The sequence below is a fragment of the Rhinolophus ferrumequinum genome, chromosome 27, assembly GCF_004115265.2.
Source record: "Rhinolophus ferrumequinum isolate MPI-CBG mRhiFer1 chromosome 27, mRhiFer1_v1.p, whole genome shotgun sequence".
In the NCBI taxonomy this organism is placed as follows: domain Eukaryota; kingdom Metazoa; phylum Chordata; class Mammalia; order Chiroptera; family Rhinolophidae; genus Rhinolophus; species Rhinolophus ferrumequinum.
The window spans coordinates 25,818,801-25,840,120 of NC_046310.1; the positions used below are offsets into that span (position 1 = coordinate 25,818,801).

The 21,320-nt window shown below is 41.6% G+C and overlaps 1 protein-coding gene across 2 annotated transcripts; it reads right to left on the reverse strand.

The window, feature by feature from the left end:
• Positions 1-2,291: 2,291 nt before the first annotated feature.
• On the reverse strand, positions 2,292-21,194 carry ARV1 (ARV1 homolog, fatty acid homeostasis modulator). Of its 2 annotated transcripts, none has more exons than XM_033099903.1 (6): positions 20,957-21,194; positions 14,604-14,723; positions 7,227-7,380; positions 5,173-5,397; positions 4,297-4,443; positions 2,292-2,883 (listed from the first exon to the last, which is right to left on the reverse strand). In XM_033099903.1, the coding sequence occupies exons 1-5, from the start codon at positions 21,164-21,166 to the stop codon at positions 4,301-4,303; spliced, it is 852 nt and encodes a 283-aa protein (XP_032955794.1). In that variant the 5' UTR covers positions 21,167-21,194; the 3' UTR covers positions 2,292-2,883; positions 4,297-4,300. The 2 variants fall into 2 exon arrangements, 1 of the variants encoding a protein (XP_032955794.1); XR_004422297.1 differs by lacking the exon at positions 2,292-2,883 and adding an exon at positions 5,649-5,745 and having other exon boundaries at positions 4,310-4,443.
• Between the last annotated feature and the right edge of the window lie 126 nt (positions 21,195-21,320).

Sequence of the window (21,320 nt, forward strand, 5' to 3'; positions counted from 1 at the left end):
TGTGTGACCTGTAGCAAATCCTTTAACCATTCTAAGCTTCAATTTCTTCTTATGATTTTTAAAATATCTTTTTAATTTTTTATTCATTTTTGTCTTCTTGTAAATATCTGAAAGTACTCTTTCTTTGGCGCGTATACACACCATGATGCTTTCCTCCCAATTTAGCTCAAAGGGCTTCAAACCCTCTCATAGAAAATCTTTTAACAAAAGACCCCTTGTCTGTTTCTCTTGTGCCTTATTAGTCTATACTGTGCTCTCACAAGTTGAGTGCTTCTGGTTCTTGGCTGTGTTGAAAACGGAACAGCCGGCAGTGGGCTGTCAGTGGTCACTGTGTGATGGTAAGTGACCCATGACTGATTATGAAGTGGGTTTTGTAGGATGGCCGAGTGTATGTGCTTGTTAATCAAAATGGGGATTTCTAAAGGTGACTTAATTTTTATCAAGTAGATTTTCATACAGATCCCGCTGTTGTCACACATCTCGATGTAGGGGGACGGGTGGCTGGGAGAGCAGACATCACCCTAAGCGCCTGATGACTTCCCAGTGCAATTCTGCTGCCTCAGAATCGCACTGAAACTTCAAAACGAGGGCAGGGCAAAATCGAACAATTAGAAAATCTAGGTGGTGGATATGTTTTCACTGTACCGTTTTCTACTTTTTTGTATCCTTGAAATTCTTCATGAATACTGTTGGGACTGTAGGGCCACGGACACCACAGAGAAGATGCAGAGCCTGGGCTGGGCAGGGGCACAGTCGCTCTCCACGTGTACCTGCTGCCAGCCCTCGGCCTTATCCTGGAGCCTGGCCCTGTGTGTTCTCCCTCCAGGCAGTGATGGGGTAACTAATACCCTGAATGGAGTCTAAGATCAGAGATGGGTCAGACAGGTTTCCTCTGTCGTCCGGCATATCCTTCAGCCCTGAGCTGACTGCCTCCCACGGACACCTCACTGCCACCAAGGGCAGAGGTTTCTAAAACTTGATTAAAAAAAATCAACAAATACCTTTATGATGATCAAGACTAGGGATGTGTTGAGTATGAATTTCTAAATGGGTGATGTGCTTCTTCACTTACCTGGGTTAACAGATCAAAGATTTGAAAGTTATGATCAGTGTATTACATTTTTGTTGTTTTCTTCTAATACCTGTTTTTTTTTTTAATTTATTGGGGTGACAATTGTTAGTAAAATTACATAGATTTCAGGTGTGCAATTCTGTATCACATCATCCATAAATCACACTGTGTGTTCACCACCCGGAGTCAGTTCCCCTTCCATCACCATATTTTGATCCCCCTCACCCTCATCCCCCACCCCCCAACCCCCTTACCCTCTGGTAACCACCAAATTACGTTCCCCAGATTAATTTTCAAACCCGTGGCCATCCTGTGGTCACCAACTGCCCTCCAATCCCCTCACCCTCCCCCCCACCCCCCAACCCTCCCGCCCATCTAGCAACCCTCAGTTTTTCCTCTTTGTCTCCAAAACTGTTTCTGATTAGTTCATTCACTTATTCTTTTCTTTAGAATCCGCAAATAAGTGAGATCATATGCTAATACCTGTTTTTTAACCGACCCTTTCCTTTTGGTTGGATGCCTTTGAGTCCTGTTTTTCTCCCTCCCTCAGCATTGATGGGCTCCATCTGGTGGTCAACATCCGCCATCCTTCGGCTGTTCTGTGATGTCCTAATTGGATTTGTTCTCCTCTTTTTTTAAGGATTTACGAGTATGCTGGTTCATTGTCCTCAGGATAAATTACGACTCACAAGGCCATTCATAATCCAACCTTGACGTGACTTCCTTGTGTCATTTGTAAAACTCCCATTGCCCACGCCCCACCCAGTTGTGCTGTACACTCTCAGTTCCCTGCACACACGCGTTACATACCCTCTGCCCTCTAGGACTTTGCATGTGTTGTCATTCTCTCTACCAGGGATACTGGAAAGTTCCTTTCCTTTCCCTCTCTTCTTGGAAGACCTTCTCAACCTCTAGGACTGGAATATGTGTTCCTGCTCCGTATTTCCCTAGTCCCCCTACTGCCCCCTTTACAGCACTTATCACGCTGTACTCATATTTCTAAATCCATCACTACTCCGGAAGCTTTAAGAGGCCATGTCTTTTCACTACTGTACCCATAGTATCTGACACATAGTAGGTGCTCAGTAGTTATCTGTTAAATGAATGAATAAACAATGAGAGAATAAATGAATGAAAAAGGGAGAAAAAGGGAACGGTAATGCTTATCTATTTATTTAATAAAAGCTTTATTGAGATATAATTACCCCTATAAAGTGTATAATTCAGATGTTTTTAGTTATTTCTGGGTCAGCTAATTTTAAAGAGTAACTTAGTTACAGGGAAAGATACTGAATTGAAAATTTACAAAAGCTCAGTTTATTCTGATTTTATTAAAATTGTTTCTGTTGTAACAACACAAAATATTATTTTAAATACATTATTTAAAGCCTTTGACATTTAAATTAGGGAAGATACAAACATTCCAAGGAATGAAACATAGATCTTTTATTATGTGTGAATCATGAATTTATGTTCCTCTTTTAATTTATATGTTTAGCTGAAGTAGTCTATAATGTATAAACCCTCACTTTTTGCGACATGGGTCCCTGGGCAACACCCCTCGTGTGTGTGTGTTTGTGTGTGTGTGTGTCTGTGGGATCTGCATGTGGTTTAGTGTTTCCTGTATGTGGGAGAGGGGTCTGTGGTGTCACAGGGCTGGTTTCAAATGCCATAACCATTGATTTCTTTTTCAGGAAGTATATCCAAATCTTTGCTTCATTTTACGCAACAGGAATGAGGAGCTGGTTTGTATTTTTTGTCTTCTCTTTTACAGATGCAGCTGGTCATGCCACAAACAGTAAAGAATAAAACTGTGGATAATAAAAGAAGTAATTAGAATGGCTCGTTCTGCTGAAATCAAATCAACAGCTACTCATTAGGGTAGGCCCTGTACGATGGAAGACACAGAGCAACCTCAGGCATGGTCTCTCTTGGCACCGCACTACCCAGTCTGTCAGGCATAAATGAACATGAGGAATTTTAATATAAGACATGGACAAGTATAAAATGTGAAATAACAAAGGAGGATAATGGTTTGCAAATGACAGGTGGTTTGTTAAAGACAGGTGACCGTATTTTCTTCACCAGAAATCCTAATGGATAGCATGACAAGTAGAAGCACTTGTGGAAGTGGGGCACAGTATGTGGACAGTCTGGGAAGATCCAGGACAAATGCTGTGGTTTGGGCACTAGGCTGGGTACTGGGCACCAGGCTCTGGGTGCTGGGCATTGGACTAGGTGCTGGACACTAGGTACTAGGTGCTGAATACTAGGCGCTGGGTGCTGGGTAATAGGGGCTGGGCAGGTATTGGATGCTGGGTGCTGGGCACTAGGCTCTGGGTACTGGGCTCTGGGTGCTGGGCAGTAGATGCTGGGTGCTAGGTGCTGGGCACTGGGTGCTGGGCAGTAGATGCTGGGTGCTAGGTGCTGGGCACTGGGTGCTGGGCACTAGGCTCTGGGTACTGGGCTCTGGGCACTAGGCTCTGGGTACGGGGCACTGAGTGCTGGGCACTAGGCTCTGGGTACTGGGCACTAGGTGCTGGGCACTAGGCTCTGGGAACTGGGCACTGGGTGCTGGGCACTAGGCTCTGGGTACTGGGCTCTGGGTGCTGGGCACTAGGCTCTGGGAACTGGGCACTGGGTGCTGGGCAGTAGATGCTGGGTGCTAGGTGCTGGGCACTGGGCAGTAGGCGCTGGGTACTGGGCACTGGGTGCTGGGCAGCAGGCGCTGGGTACTGGGCACTGGGTGCTGGGCAGTAGGCGCTGGGTACTGGGCACTGGGTGCTGGGCAGTAGGCGCTGGGTACTGGGCACTGGGTGCTGGGCACTAGGCGCTGGGTACTGGGCACTGGGTGCTGGGCACTAGGCTCTGGGCACTGGGCAGTAGATGCTGGGTGCTAGGTGCTGGGCAGTAGGCGCTGGGTACGGGGCACTGGGTGCTGGGCAGTAGGCGCTGGGTACTGGGCACTGGGTGCTAGGCACTAGGCTCTGGGCATTGGGTGCTGGGCACTAGGCGCTGGGTACTGGGCACTGGGTGCTGGGCACTAGGCTCTGGGCACTGGGTGCTAGGCACTAGGCTCTGGGTACTGGGCACTGGGTGCTGGGCACTAGGCTCTGGGCACTGGGCTCTGGGCACTGCTGGGTATGTAAGGGCCCTAATTACGGTCCGCGGCTTCTGTCTAACCGGAGAAGGAGACCTGTCTGAACGCAGGAACACTCCTGTACCTCCTCAGAAGTCTTGAGACGTATAGATGGCACAGTCACTCCCAACGTCCCATTCCATCCTCTGGAGGAGATAGACCACGGTGCTTTCCAGCAGTAAGCCACTCAAGATGGCCAGAAAGGAGAGCTTCCGGCTGGCGTTCAGGGTCACTGCACAGGAGGCAACTGGTAAGTTCCTCAGAGTTTAGTTATGTTATATTGTAATTATTAAATGATATGTACATTATGGGGCAGTATGAATGGAACTGTTTTGTGAAGCTGTTTTAGAAAATCTCTATTTGTTCCTATTAATCTATGCTGTTACTTTCTCCCACTTTTCCACTTTGGAGAGAACCAAAGTATCTGCTTGTAACAAAAATATTCTTAAAGTCAAGACACAGACTTCCATTAATATTAAAAGGGAAAATAAAAAAGAATAACAGAAAAAATTGATACTCTTGGCTTTACAGTTGACAAGACGATAAGCATCATGATAAAAAGTATCAGGTAACTGAACAGCTCACTTAAAATAGCACTTGTCACGACGTGCGGGGAAATGAAGACGCACCGCGTGGCTTCTCCCTTCCTTTGCACAGTAGGAAGGGTTCTGGCTTGACCACGGCCAGACCACAGAAATGCGGACCATTCATTCACGAGTGGAGGTAAGAATAGCTGCCCCGCGATCCCCTCAGGATAAAGATAATGCATATGAAAGCGTTTGGAAAACTAAATAGCGCCACGTGGTTACACTGACAGCGCGCTCCCTGTAAGGCACAAGAGCAATGTTAGGCCTTGGCATTGTTCTATGAAGATTTCCAATGTTTAACAGGTTATCTAGCAATAAACCGGGAAGCTTCTGCCTGGTTGAAGGCTGAGAAGACAGAAGCAAACACAACGTGCCTCTGATTGCCTGAAAATTGGACGTGAGAACGAAGACTTTAATGAGCCGCAGGCACAGCGCCGTGTAGTCATGCTCCCAGATGACAGCCGGGATCAGCAAGAGTTTCCCATAGCTCGACAATAACAAGGCTTTCAGCAGCAAAAGCAAGTCGGGGTGCTTTTCTTCTGCGATGGGTCGCTCTACCCACAGGAAAGTGAAAATGCCAATAAAAAAGGCAGCTTGTTCTGAGGAGGAAGCAGGACAAAAATATGAATGTCCTTATCCCAACTGTATCCCCTGCAAACAAACAAACCACAATCCCAAATACAGCTCATCAGCTGACTTCATCAAGAGACTCTTTATCAAGACCAAATTTTCTTGTTTCCCTCTCTCTCTCTCTCTCTATTTAATAAACTCCTGCCTTTTGTGGCAAATCTTGCTGGTATGACATCAGAAATATTTCAACAATTCTTTCATGAAGTATTTCATCACTCACTGAAGAAAAGGTAACTCCACCAGAACTGTCATCATCCGTTTTCTGAAGTTCCTTCTTGGAAGTAAGATTCTGTTTAAATGTCTTTGGTGCTGGAGATCTCCATGTAGAGAACACAGAACAGAGACTTTTCAGTCTGGAAGACGGGGCCCAACCTAAGGGCTACACGGGAAGACGTTTTCCTTTGTTTATTCTTCCACTATTTATTGAGTGCCAATTATCTACAGGATTTTGAATACCTAAATCAAAAACTTCCTTTTCCAACTTTAACAAACTGAATGCAACGCCTCATCGTCCCAGGGAGTCATTCACAGACGAGTAGAGGCACTGGTTCCTCTGGTGTCCCACGGTCAGAACAGAGACAGTGCGCCCTGTTCCCACTAACTAGCAATGGGACATTTCTTTTCACTGCGTTATTATTTGTATTAAGTGGTTAGTCCTCTGATTACCCAGCTGTATATGTTTTGAGTGGCCTGTCCCATAAGCTGTGTTACTTAGGTTTCTGCAGAATCAGATTTTTTCTGGAACACATACATCACATTATAGGAGAAACATCTGGATTCTTCAGAAAATGTTTTATAGTAGGTTGGTGCAAAAGTAATTGTAGTTTTTGCAATTATTAACCTTTTAAACCACCATTACTTTTGCACCAACCTAATAACTGAATATAGTCAAACTAAAGAGGTTCCAAATAGAGGTTAAAAGGCTTTGCTTTATGGTTTAAAATTATATTAGGTTCTAGTTCCTGGCCTAGGGGATGTATTCAAAGATATTTTTAATATTATTCTGTACATTTGGAAATTCTCAGCATATACATGAATTTTAAAACCACAGGATGGGGATGAGAGGACCAAAGGAGTGGGGTCAGATAGAGAAGGGGACAAAAGAGGACACATAGGGCAGAAATATGACACTGGAGTGGACTGGAGACTTAATACTACTAGAATAATGTTCCATTATAATCAAAGAATTTTAGAAGCAGAGAAGCATGAAAACCAGTAAGTAATACAAGTCACAGAAATTAATTCAACACAATTCTGACCTAAGTCAAAAATTCAAATACTGAAGAAAAACAATTCCTGAACTTAAGGAATTTGGGGGAGTAGCCAGCATCCCCGCACACAGTCAGATAAGCAATACTATTAAATACATCACGTAGGTACGAGGCCATTAGCACAATATGTTGGCTAATGCCTGGCAGTTATAATCTGTTTGAATAAAGATGGGACCTCAGTCATCTTCTGATTGGATAATTAGAAATCCCATTTAAGAATTTTACCAACAATATTATGTCTCAAAATATTTTATGAAACTCTCTAATCTGATAACATCCATCAGACGGATAAAGACCCTCTGATCTGATGGTATTTCCGTACCATACTTGTGGTAACAAATGAAAAAAATAACAAAGCAGATAATTTAGACAAACTCTCCTAGCAGGTTAGTGGTAGAGCTGAAAACTTAGGCTCAACTCCTGTACAAACTAGCTCCTCTTACCAACCATCAAGGCCACGTGCCTTAAGTTTAACCACAAGAGTAAATACGGGTTAGCTCAGAACAGAAAGCATGGCTTGTTCCTACCTAGAGAAGCAACTGCAAACAGTCTGTAGAAATCCCACTCCTTAGCATATCGGATGAAATCGTCAGGGTCGGGCTTCTGGGTTGAGTCTTGGAGCTGCCACCATCTCAGGTATGCTTCACAAAGCAAACAAAACATGCAGAGCTTTCCATGCAGCTGGTGGTCAGAGAGACAGTGCCATTCAGTTAGGTGAAGACTAGGCAATCGTCCTTAAGACCAACAGGCACAGACATATGAGGGATGTAGTTTGTGCCGTACACAGCATCAAGCACAGAATTTATGTGACTCGTGGATAGGTGGAAATAGCAATAAGAGAACAATTTAATCTGACGATTCCGTGATAAGAAACTATTAGACGGAACAGGAATTTTTTTTAAAATGCCCCTAGGCTGAACGAGTTATAAATTAATACATTGAAAGACAGCAAGTAAAACGTGCAAATCAGCTGGAAATTCTAGAGTCTAAAATTTTGGCAAAACAGAAAATACCAGTCACCAAGAACTGGCTTTTTCCTATCGTTTCTCCTACGGCTTGAACTTTATCGATACAAAGTGGGAACTATAAAGCCAGTGCAGTCCAGGGATGGGTCTCAGTATGGGCTTCTGAGCTCCTCCAGCTGCACAATGGGGCGCCTGGCTGCGTGTGAACCCCCTGGGGACTTTTCCGAAATACTGATGCCTGGATCCCATCCCCATTGAGTCTGATTTAATTGGTTTTGGTTGAGGCTTTGCCGCCCTCTTTCCCAGGCAAAGTTTGATAATCAATGCTCTAGTAATTTAAAAACTGCCCTGGTTCTTAACTTGGGGTGGGGGTGGGGGGCACAGGGATAAATAAATTGCATGGCTACTGTCTGTGTTAGCTTAAACTGAGGCTTGCCAGATTTAGCAAGTAAAAATACAGGACACCCAGTTAAATACGAGTTTCAGCTAAACAACAAAGAATTTTTTTGTATATGTAGGTTCCATGTAATATTTGGGACATATACTAAAAACAATTATTTGTTGTTTACTTGATTTTTTTAATTTAATTGGGTGTCCTGTATTTTCTGTCAACCCGAGCCGAATTATTAAAGAGTTCAAAATCCAATACACTAAGTGTGTATTCTGAAAATTCCACTTTTACAAGTTAGGACTTTTCTGATTAGGCTCAATGTTGTCATTCATCTCAGGCATTCTCTCAAGAGCAAAGGATAAAACGCAATGACTTTGTTTTTCAATATTTTTCTTCTAATGTTTGCTTCTTTTGGGTGTAATTCTCCCCCTACCTGGATATATTTAACTTTTATTCTATTAAAAATAATTGATGTCTGTTTCAAAAGGTAACCTTCTAGATATCATAGGAATGGCGGCAGCGGGGCGCACTTTCTGAGTTCTCCTCCAGATCTTATTACAAACGGGACCTATAACCCATCAAAGAACTCTTTGCTCATCACACAGAACAGCTAAGAGACTCGGGGAACGATCACTTGAAGGTGCGCTAATTGGGTGAGCAGGGGGATCCCAGGGTGGAACGGAGAGCACAGAGACCAGGAGGACCCAGCTTAAGAGGCACAAGATTCCACATATCCAGAGGCCAACTCCAGACCAAACCAGAGTACTACTGGGTTTGACCTACAAGTCACACACCCAGAGGGAATTCTCTGCAGGCACTAGAGCCCATAGAGGCCAAACCACATTTAAGTGGTCAACCCTCACGCAGCAGAACGCCTTGCGGTGGGCAGAGCCAAGTCTCACAACGAGTCAGCCTAGGAGTTAACCCCACCTACTCACAAGCAAAAAGCAATTAAAGATCTTCTTGAACAGGACAATATACACAACACAAGAGTCACCTTTGGAGCACACGCAGAGGAGAAGAACGAAGTAGTGCAAGTCAAATATAAAGGACACATACCACATAAGATAACCTAGCAAGAACTAAGAACTCTAGGGGGTCTACCTAATACATCAAAGCAAACACAGAGAGTCAGCCAGAATGGGGAAACAGATACACGTCCCAAATAAAAGAACAGAAGAAACCTCCACAACTGGAACCAAATGAAGCAGAGGTAACCAACCTTTCAGAGACAGAGTTCAGAACACTGGTGATAAGAATGTTTAAGGAGCTTAGAGAAGACATAAAGAAGGATGTAGAAATCATAACGAACAACCAGTTAGAACTAAAGAACACAATTACCGAAATTAAGAACTCACTTGAAGGAATTACCAGCAGGTTAGATGAAGCAGAGGATCGAATCAGCGACTTAGAAGACAAGGTAGCAGAGATCACCCAAACAGAACAACACAAAGAAAAAAGAATAAAAAACAATGAGGATGGCTTAAGAGACCTCTGGGATAACATCAAGCGCAACAACATGCGCATCATAGGAATACCAGAAGGTGAAGAGAGGAAGCAAGGGATTGAGAACATATTTGAAGTAATAATGTCCGAAAACTTCCCCAACCTGATGAAGGAAACCAACATACAAGCCCAGGAAGTGCAGAGAGTTCCAACCAGGATAAACCCAAACAGGTCCACACCAAGACACATTATAGTTAAAATGGCAAAGCTTAAAGACAAAGAGAGAATCCTAAAAGCAGCAAGAGAAAGACAGAGGGTTACATACAAGGGAACTCCCATAAGACTATCAAATGACTTTTCTACAGAAACATTGAAGGCCAGGAGGGAGTGGCAGGAGATACTCAACGTGATGGAAAACAAAGGCCTACAACCTAGATTGCTTTATCCAGCAAGGCTATCATTTAAAGTTGATGGAGCGATAAAGAGCTTTCCAGAAAAAAATAAGCTAAAGGAATTTATTACCACCAAGCCAGCATTGCAAGAAATACTAAAAGGACTTCTGTAAATAGAAGAAAGATCAAAACAATCTAACTACAAATTTAAAAATGGCAATAACTATGTACCTATCAATAATCACTTTAAATGTAAACGGATTAAATGCTCCAATCAAGAGACATAGGGTGGCTGACTGGATAAGAAAGCAAGACCCTTGTATATGCTGTATACAAGAGACTCACCTCAGAACAAAAGACACACACAGGCTGAAAGTGAAGGGTTGGAGTAAGATATTTCATGCAAATGGAAATGAGAAAAAAGCTGGAGTTGCAATACTTATATCTGACAAAATAGACTTTAAAATGAAGAACATTAAAAGACAAAGATGGGCACTATATAATAATAAAGGGATCGATCCGACAAGAGGACATAACCCTAGTAAACATCTATGCACCCAACATAGGAGCACCTAAATATATAAAACAGGTACTGACTGACATAAAGACAGAGATCAACAGTAACACTATCATAGTAGGGGACTTCAACACACTTCTGACAAGAAGGGACAGGTCTTCCAGACAGAAAATCAATATGGAAACAACAGCTTTAAATGATACATTGGGCCACTTGGATTTAATCGATATTTTCAGAGCATTTCACCCCAATGCTGCAAAATACACGTTTTTCTCAAGCGCACATGGAACATTTTCCAAGATAGACCATATGTTAGGCCACAAAACAAGTCTTGATAAATTTAAGAAAATTGAAATCATACCAATTGTCTTCTCTGATCACAATGCTATGAAATTAGAAATGAACTACAGGAAAAAAACTGGAAGACACACCAATTCATGGAGGCTGAATAACTTATTACTAAATAATGAATGGGTCAAGCAGGAGATCAAGGAAGAAATCAAAAGATATCTCGAGACAAACGAAAATGAAAACACGACGACCCAAAATCTATGGGATGCCGCGAAAGCAGTCCTAAGAGGGAAATTCATAGCATTGCAGGCCTACCTAAAGAAACAAGAAACATCACTAATCAACAGTTTATCTTCACACTTAAGGGATCTGGAAAAAGAACAGCAAAATAAGCCCAAAGGGAGCACAAGGAAGGAGATAATAAAGATCAGAGCAGAAATAAATGAAATAGAAACCAGAAAAACAATACAAAAGATCAGTGAATCCAAGAGTTGGTTCTTAGAGAAGATAAACAAAATTGACAAACCTTTAGCCAGACTCATTAAAAAAAAGAGAGAGAGGACCCAAATTAATAAAATCAGAAATGAAAGAGGAGAAGTGACAACGGACACCGCAGAAATACAAAAAGTTTTAAGAAATTACTATGAGCAACTATATGCCAACAAATTTGACAATCTGGAAGAAATGTACAATTTTCTAGAGGCGTACAACCTTCCAAGGCTAACTCAAGAAGAAACAGAAAACCTGAATAGACTGATTACCACCAGGGAAATTGAATCAGTAATCAACAGTCTCCCAACAAGCAAAAGCCCTGGACCAGATGGCTTTACAGGTGAATTTTACAAAACGTTCAAAAAAGAATTATCACCTATTCTCCTCAAGCTCTTCCAAAAAATCCAGAAGGAGGGAAGACTCCCAAACACTTTTTACGAAGCCACTATCACCCTGATCCCAAAATCAGACAAAGACACCACAAAAAAAGAAAACTACAGGCCGATATCTCTAATGAACATAGATGCAAAAGTCCTCAACAAAATATTAGCGAACAGAATTCAGCAATACAAGTGGGATTCATCCCTGGTATGCAAGGGTGGTTCAACATCCGCAAATCAATTAATGTGATACACCACATTAACAAAATGAAAAATAAAAATCACATGATCATATCAATAGATGCAGAAAAAGCATTTGATAAAATCCAACAGCTATTTATGATAAAAACCCTTAAGAAAGTGGGACTAAAGGGATCATATCTCAACATAATAAAGGCCATATATGACAAACCCACAGCTAACATCATACTCAATGGGGAAAAGCTAAAACCATTCCCCCTAAGATCAGGAACAAGGCAAGGTTGCCCACTATCTCCGCTTCTATTCAACATAGTGCTGGAAGTTCTAGCCACAGCAATCAGACAAGAAAAAGAAATAAAAGGCATCCAAATTGGTAAGGAGGAAGTAAAATTATCATTATATGCAGATGATATGATACTATATATAGAGAACCCTAAAGACTCCACCAAGAAGCTATTACAGCTGATAGATGAATTTAGTAAAGTAGCAGGATACAAAATTAATATTCAGAAATCAGTTGCATTTGTATATACCAATAATAAAACATCAGAAGGAGAAATTAAAAAAACAATCCCATTTACAATTGCTCCAAAGACTATAAAATACCTGGGAATAAATGTAACCAAAGAAGTAAAGGATCTGTACTCAGAAAATTATAAGACACTGAAGAAAGGAATGAAAGAAGATATAAATAGATGGAAACACATATCATGTTCATGGATAGGAAGAATTAATATAGTTAAAATGTCCATACTGCCTAAGGCAATATACATATTCAACGCAATTCCTATCAAACTACCAACGACGTTTTTCACAGAAATAGAACATATAATCCTAAAATTTATATGGGACTATAAAAGACCCTGTATAACTTCAGCAATCTTGAGAAATAAGAACAAAGTGGGAGGTATAACAATACCTGACTTCAAATTATATTACAAGGCTACAGTAATCAAAACAGCATGGTACTGGCATAAAAACAGACACATAGATCAATGGAACAGAATAGAGAGTCCAGAAATAAATCCATGCCTATATGGCTATTTAATCTACGACAATGGAAGCAAGAATGTACGATGGGGTAAAGACAGTCTATTCAATAAATGGTGCTGGGAAACCTGGACAGATGCATGCAAAAAAATGAAGCTGGACCACCTCCTTACACCATATACAAAAATAAATTCAAAATGGCTTAAAGACTTAAATGTAAGATCTGAAACAATAAAACACCTAGAAGGAAATATAGGAAGAAACTTCACAGACATTACCCAGAGTAAGATTTTTAGTGATATATCCCCTCGCGCGAGGGAAGTAAGAGAAAAAATAAACATGTGGGATTATATCAAACTAAAAAGTTTTTTCACAGCAAAGGAAACCATCAATAAAACAAAAAGGGATCCTACTGAATGGGAAAAGATATTTGCCAATGATATATCTGATAAGGGATTAATATCACAAATCTATAAAAAACTCACTCAACTCAACTCCAAAAAAGCAAACGACCCAATTAAAAAATGGGCAGAGGACTTGAAGAGACATTTTTTCTAAAAAGGACATACAGATGGCAAACAGAGATATGAAGAAATGCTCAACCTCACTAACCATCAGAGAAATGCAAATAAAAACCACAATGAGATACCACCTCACCCCAGTCAAAATGGCTATCATCAATAAATCAACAAACAACAAGTGCTGGCGCGGATGTGGAGAAAAGGGAACGCTTGTGCACTGTTGGTGGGATTGCAGATTGGTGCAGCCACTGTGGAAAACAGTATGGAGGTATCTCAAAAATCTGAAAATGGAACTACCCTATGATCCAGTAATTCCACTCCTAGGTATCTATCCGGAGAAATCCAAAACTCCAATTCAAAAATCTTTATTCACTCCTATGTTTATTGCAGCACTATACACAATAGCCAAGACATGGAAACAACCGAAATGCCCATCGGTAGATGACTGGATTAAGAAAATGTGGTACATTTATACAATGGAGTATTACGCAGCCATAAAGAGGAAAGAAATCTTACCGTTTGCAACAACATGGATGGACCTAGAGAACATTATGTTAAGTGAAATAAGTCAGACAGAGAAAGATAAGTACCATATGATCTCACTTATATGCAGAATCTAAAGAAAAGAATAAGTGAATTAACTAATCAGAAACAGTTTTGGAGACAAAGAGGAAAAACTGAGGGTTGCTAGATGGGCGGGGGGGGTGGGGGTAAGGGGGAAGGTGAGGGGATTAGAAAACAATCAGTAACCACAAGACGGCCACGGGGTTTTGAAAATTAATCTGGGGAACATAATTTAGTGGTTACCAGAGGGTTAAGGGGGTTGGGGGGTGGGAGATGAGGGTAAAGGGGATCAAATATATGGTGATGGAAGGAGAACTGACTCTGGGTGGTGAACACACAATGTAATTTATAGATGATGTGATACAGAATTGTACACCTGAAATCTATGTAATTTTACTAACAATTGTCACCCCAATAAATTAAAAAAAAAAAAAAAAAAAGGTAACCTTCTAAAAGGCAGCGATCCAGGTTATGGTTTGTTAGTTTCCTACCAGTGACCACATTCTTAAATATTCACTAAACATTGTACACTTAAAAAACAAAAATTAATGCCTGCTATTTCTAGAAACTTACATATATTGTCAAGATAAAAGAACCACCTTCATTAGAATTTTTTAAAAATAATGTTCTTTAATTCTGTTCAAAATTATTATTTTAAAATGCAAAAACATCAGGTAAAATTAGAAATTATTCTTTTAAAATGCAAATACATCATCAAGCAAAATTAGAAAATAAAAAAATTATCACAACTTACGTTTATTTCAGTATTGAAAAGAATATGCCTGTAGGCCTGGGCTTTGCATAAAATAGCATTAATCAAGATTATAACGGGATCATACTCGACATATTTGTCTACAGGTTTCTGGCAAGACTTCTGAAATAATGAAAGATAATATTAGAACAAGCAAATTAAAGGGCTTCAAAACAGCAGAGTCTATTTTAGGCTTGTATAGTAATAAAGCCATATCAGCATTTACTTAAATAAACTCCCATTCAGACACAGACTGTTCATCTATTTAAGACCTGATTTTAGAAATGACTAAATATAATCTTCTAGGCTAGAAACATTAATCTTTTAATCTCATATTTAAATCTAAAGACATATTTGATTTAAAATCTGATTTTAGGCAGAAAAGTATTCCAGAAAAGTCTAATTTGAAGGCATCGTCATAAAATAAATTTCTAGTGTACTTTCATTGATAAATTGTTGTCTGTTGGCTAGATGGCCTCCAACTTTGTGTCCTTGAAGCATGAACTGGAGAAAAGTAACCTGTACCCAGAGCTTCTGAGAGTTCCAAGCAGTAATGAATTTGGCAGTGCCAACAATCCAGGGGTGGCATTTACCAAGAGAAGCCTGTTTCTTCTCCAAAACATTGAGAATATGGAAAGAAAGTGGTCCTTCTCTGTTCCAGTAGAGACACTAGAGAATGCCGGCTGTGTGCAAGGAGCTGGCTTGTGCAGTGGTTTTAGGTTACCCAAACCAAGCCTCTCTGGGCTCTCAGCAATTCCTATGAAATGTTTTTTTTATTTTTTGGACACAAGTGATTACAATGTTATCAAATCCCAACACCATTAGAACATGTAAAATGTAGGTGTACAAGAAAGAGCAAGCTCTTTAGAAAAGAGACACTTGAAACTGTTAGTTACAAAGTTACATCACTGTGTAAACTAGTGGCTACAATTCAAACACAAAACGTTTTGAAACTGGGAGAGGATGAAAGCAATAGAAATGATGGATATGCGAACATTCTAGGACAGCCTTTAATTACATGGAAATGCAGGAGAAACAAGAAGTGCACCCAAGAGCACTAACCCTGCACCCCAAATAGAAGGCCAGCTCAGATTCACTTCCCTTTTATGCAGTTTCCCCACCTCATTCACATCATTCCGAGAAATGACTATGTTTGTCCAGTCATCAAGTGAACCAATGAAGGGATATGTGCCAGGGCCTCAAATTGAAACCCTAATAATAAAACTGAGGCAGAAGAGGTTCATAATTCTGCAGCCTTTTTGCTGAGCAAAGAGTAAGCCAGTGTGTCTAAACAGAAGCCACAGAATCGGAAATTCTACGTTCATGACAAGAGCTGTTTTCTAGATCCCGTTGCTGAGCTCCCCACATGGAGAATACCTCCTCTCTTCATAGGAACAAGAGTGGAAGACCAGAAATGAATGCTACGTGCTACTTCATTTTAAAATGAAACCGCGGGCTGGTCACCTCTCTGTCCTTTAAAAGTTCTCTAAAACCCACCTTCAGACAGCATCACAAGTCTAAGATAGGATCTGGAATTTTAAGGAGGTAGGCAGAAACCAGCAGCAGGAGACACAGCCATCACTTGTCTGACAAACGTTTTGCAGTGGCTGATACACTCCTAACGACAGCTCTCTTTACCTGGCCATTTCTATGGATCAGGCACTTCCAAGGTGTACGATATTCATCTTGAGACCTACGTATCTTTCCTCAAGGACCTCACATTTTACAAGGGAAGGCAGATAAACATGCCACTGTAGGTGCTACCGTGGCATGAGCCCAGGGTGACATGAACCCAAAGGCAAGCAGCAGCTTCTGGTATCATGTGCTATGCTCTGTGCTGGACCCATCTCCACTTCTTAGCATTCTGAGGATTTCATAAACATTGAGAATTCTTCAAGTCTGCTCGTTCCCTCCCCAGTAGTGTAGGCCTAATTTTTCCTTCTTCTGCCTCTATTATTTACCTTTCCCTGAATGCTTCCTTCACCTTGAATGTAAGAAGTAAAACCATACACACAAAAAACAAATGTAGTAAAACATTCTATTGAGAGATAGCTAAATTTAGTCAGTACTTTTTTTTCTTTTTACATTGGCAAAATTGTTTCATTCCACATCATTTACTACTTAACAGGCAGTGTCCTGAAAGATAAACTTGTCCTGTAATTGCTACAGCACAGGGACCAAGCACATCCTGGGGAATCAAACGCCTCCACCGCGGGTATCTTAACATGTACAACTTACTTTATGCTGCTGTGGTCTCCAACTCCCTAGCGAATCACATCTCTTGCAGAGTGTAAACTGGCCAATTTCCTCATGACCACTCTTGCTGCTGCTTCCTTCCCATCACGTCTAGGACGACTCCCTTCCCCATTCATTCTCAAATCTGTTTAATTTTAGCTCCATAATAAGCAAACATTTATCTTAAAAGTGGAACCCACTAGAATTTAAGCTCAAGGCCAGGGCTGTTTCTTATTCTTCTTTGAACCCAACATGTAGGGGTGGAAGTTGGATACTGTAGTTGAATGGGGCCGACACTTATGAGAATCTCAAAGGAGTCTTGTTTTGTTTTGTTATCATATAAATTTATCAAATATCTGAGCACTTAAAATAGGCCAGGCACTACAGGATATTAAAAGCACTATATCTTTAAGCATAATTATAATAAACTGTGAAATGCTGAAACACAAGGAGTGGCTAAAAGCAAGAGACGTGGATGGAGGAAAATTAGGGAAACACAGAAAGGCAAGCTGGGAGGACCGGCAACAGTAAGACAAGAAGAGCACAGGGAAGGGAGATTAGGATGAAAAGTACAGGGAGGAGATCAGGCTGACCCCACACACAGAGGGACGAGACTGAAGTATGTGTGAGTTACTGGCTGTAAGACCACTTAGAAACTGGATAGTTTTTCACAACAAATAGCCTGATATCTAAAAACTTTTTACTTTTTAATCTCAGGACTTGGAGAGCCTTTAAAACATTATTTATTTTGTGGTATAAGTTTTGAGTCTAGCATCAACTAAACGATCTTTCCCGGGTTATGCTGTTTTGCCTATTAATACGCATTAGCATGATAAAATTGAGGACATTACACACTCTATCTCATTAGGAAATGACTGTATATGGTAATGAATCCACAATGTACTGTATGACCATTCAACATTCCAAATATAACGCTAAAATCTGTCTCCTGGGTGACAGAGTGCAATGTTTGACAAGGGCAGTGGGCGTGGGCGTAGCTGTTTACCTAAACCGCTATCCAATAATTATTTTGTCTTTCCATAAATAAAGGTATAGAGAAGCTGATGAATAGGAAAGGGATTTTGTTGTTTAGCGGACTCCCGATAATTGAGAAAAAAAGATTATTTTATATTATTAAAGATTACTAACTAAAGTGCATAGACAGATACTAGCTTTCTTTGGACAAAAGACTATATTCACTATTATATGGATGCCATCCTTCAGAGGGCTCATTTAACTGGACCAGTCCAAAAGTCATTTAAACCACATATGTAATAACTTACTGTTCTCTACCTCGTACGAGAATTGCCAAGGATATGATCCTCTAAAAAGCTAGAAATGGTTCATGCATTCAACAAATATTTATTGAGTACCTGCTATGTGTCAGGCACTGTCGTGGGTGACCCAGCTACATTACTGAATAACACATACATAATCTCTGTCCTTGTGTAGCTTACATTCCAGTGGGAGAAGATACGTAAGTCAATTATATAGAACGTCAGAAAATGATAGGTGCTCTGGCGAAAGAGCAGGGAAGCGTGACAAGGTGTGCCAGACTTAGGAAGGGATCACAATTTAATAGGGTGGTCAGAGTAGGCCTCTCTGAGATGTTAAAACAAGAAACACTTGAAGGAGGCGAGGGAATCAGCCCGGGAGACAGCTGAGAGAAAAGTGTCGCAGGCAGAGTGCAAAGGCCCTGCAGAAAGAACTCGGCGGGTTTAAGAAGTCCTGGGCGGCCAGTGGGACTGCAGTGGGATGAGGGATGGAGAAAGTAGCAGGAGCTGGTGGAAGGCCTTCCTAAGTCAGAGCGAGGATTCCGACCCGAACTCTAGTGCAATGGAAACACTGCAAGATTTGACCAAGGAATGGTGTCACCTATTTGAAAGTTGCATTTTCAAAGCATCAGTCTGGCTGCTGTGCAAAGAGACTGAAGAGGTGCAAGGGTGACACAGGGAGTCAGTTTAGAGTTATGCTAACAGTCCAGGTGAGACATGGTGGTGACATGGACCATCATGGTAGCGGCAGAGGTAGTGGAACTGGAATGTAATTTGAACGTAGAGCTAACAGGATTTGCTGAGCAACTAAATAAGGAATGTGAGAGAAAGAGAAAACTCAAGCATGACTCCAAGGTTTTTTGGTCTTAGGAACTAAAATGGTATAGTTTCCATTAACTGTGCAAGTTTGAGATGACTACTGAAATCCAAGTGGAGAAGTCCAGTAGGCAGCTGGATGTTTGAGCCTGGAGTCCAAGGGAGGGGTTCAGGTGGAAGTCGACCACAATTTGGGAACTGTCAAAATTTAGATAGAATCTAAGGCCATGAGTCAGAATGGGCTCTCTAAAGGTAAGCGTGTAAACAGAGGCCCAAGAACCGGGCCTTAGGATTAGAACGTAAGGGAGGTTAGGCCGAATCAGAAAGGGTGAGTGGAAATAGCCAGTTAGCTAAGGAGAAAACTAACTACAAGACATGATGTCGTGGCAAGTGCTCACGGTATTTCCACGAAGAGGACGTAATGAGGTCAAATCCTGCTGATAGGTAACTGAGAATGGATTAGCCCAAGTGGAAGTCAGTGGTGATCTTAACAAGAACAGTTTCTAGTGAAATGGTGGGTAGAAAGAAAGCCTGAAGTAGATTCAAGAGAAACTAAGAGAGGAAATAAACATGTTAAGTACAAACATCTCTTAAAGGATTTCTGCTGTCAAAGGGAGGAGAAAAACAGCATGAGCTAAAGGAAGAAGTAGGGTCCAGAATTTTTTTTTTAATGGAAGAAATAGTGGTGTTTATGTTTGTGGGAGTGATCCAGCAGAGAGCAGAAGGGTATTTCAGGGATGTCCTTAAGTAAATGGAAGAGGACGGCATCCAGTGCACAGGGGGAGGCAGTGCCTTTAGACAGCTATGCCAACAGTTGCGCCTCAGTGACCGAAGGGAAGATGGAGCACGTGGATAACGAATGCTAGAACTCCTGGGTTTATGCCAAGGACATGGAAAGCTTGTGGAAGCTTGTTGCAATATTTGTGGAAGGTCTCAAAGCAGGAGAGGACATATGGGCATCTTGAGGACAGAGAAGGAATGTGATGATTGTTCCGAACCATTGGAATGTGAATGGCTAGTGAAACATAAGGTGATGGCCAGATGGCATCAAGAGCCCACATGAGGTTAGTGGTTATGAATTTAAGGTACGTTTCACCAGCAACATACAGTACATGCAGTATAGCTGTAGGGGTGTAGGGACAGATCAGGGAATATGTTGGATTTAACCAGGGTTGACATTTTGCCAAGTGAGGGAAACCCTTTGAGAAAGGAACAGAAATTGACGGTGCATGCACCAGAGTGATTGTACCCGTTGACAACAGATTAAATAGGTACATGTTCACACTTTGTCTACTCCCTTGTATATTCCTACAGGTCATGTTTTTCTAATTTATCAGAAAATCATCTGATCAGAAATGGGATAATGTATTGACTGCCTGTCATGTGACAGGTTCTTTGCTAGTGCCCTCAAAAGAACCTCCAAATTTGTGATTTTTTAAACATAAGATCGTTCCCTATAAATAGACTGAACGCCTTGAAAACAGAATTTTTACTTTCTCTTTTGGTTTTCATATTCCAACGTCTAGCATAGTGCTTTGTACACCATACAATAACCACAATGGACGAAACCTGAAAAAGAAGTATTTCAGGAGAATTTAATACGGGTTATGGAGTGTAAGGATGGTAACACTTATCTATCAAGGGGAGAATACCTAAGAATGAATTAGCTTTGGCGTGAACCCAAATGTCAACATTATCTGATCTTTGAATTTGTCTGCACAAAACCTACATCTATCTCCGCCCGAGGATCCGTTCGCCCGGTTAGGTCTCACCCACAAACATGACCGATATGAACAAAGCAGTGTACGGTAGTGAGTTCTCTATCACCACAGGTATTCATGCACAGGTTAGACAGACAGACCTCGAACGGGTATGGCAAGCATCGGACTGAATGAACACTGTATATTAGAGGATCCTCAAACTTGATTTTCATCACCCTAAAAAGCTACTACAGATTCCACTGTTTCTCACGGTCCCCAAATCTCGCCGCGCCATTTTCTTTCCAAGGACACCCCACACCTGACAACTCACGCAGATGGTTATCTTCAGCACGCCGTGTTTATAGTCTCTGTACAACTCCTTGGCCTCCTGGTTGCATTCGATGCACCTGTACTGGCAGGACGCCAAGGCATCAGTGGCAGCAGGAGTCGCCGTCAGCCCCTCCGTGCTCCCCTTGCCCGCTGTCTCCCCTTCCGGAGTCCCATTGCCGGGCCGTAGCCCACCACGCCCACCAGTGCCCATTTCCACGCCACCCGGGCCCAGAACTTCCGATCCAGTGGCGGGGAAGACGTCAGACGCCGAACCGGAAAGCCTGCGCCGCGCGATGCCTGCTGGGATTCGTAGTCCTGGCACCAGAACCGAGCCCCAAGGCTAGCCCAGCCGGGACTACAACTCC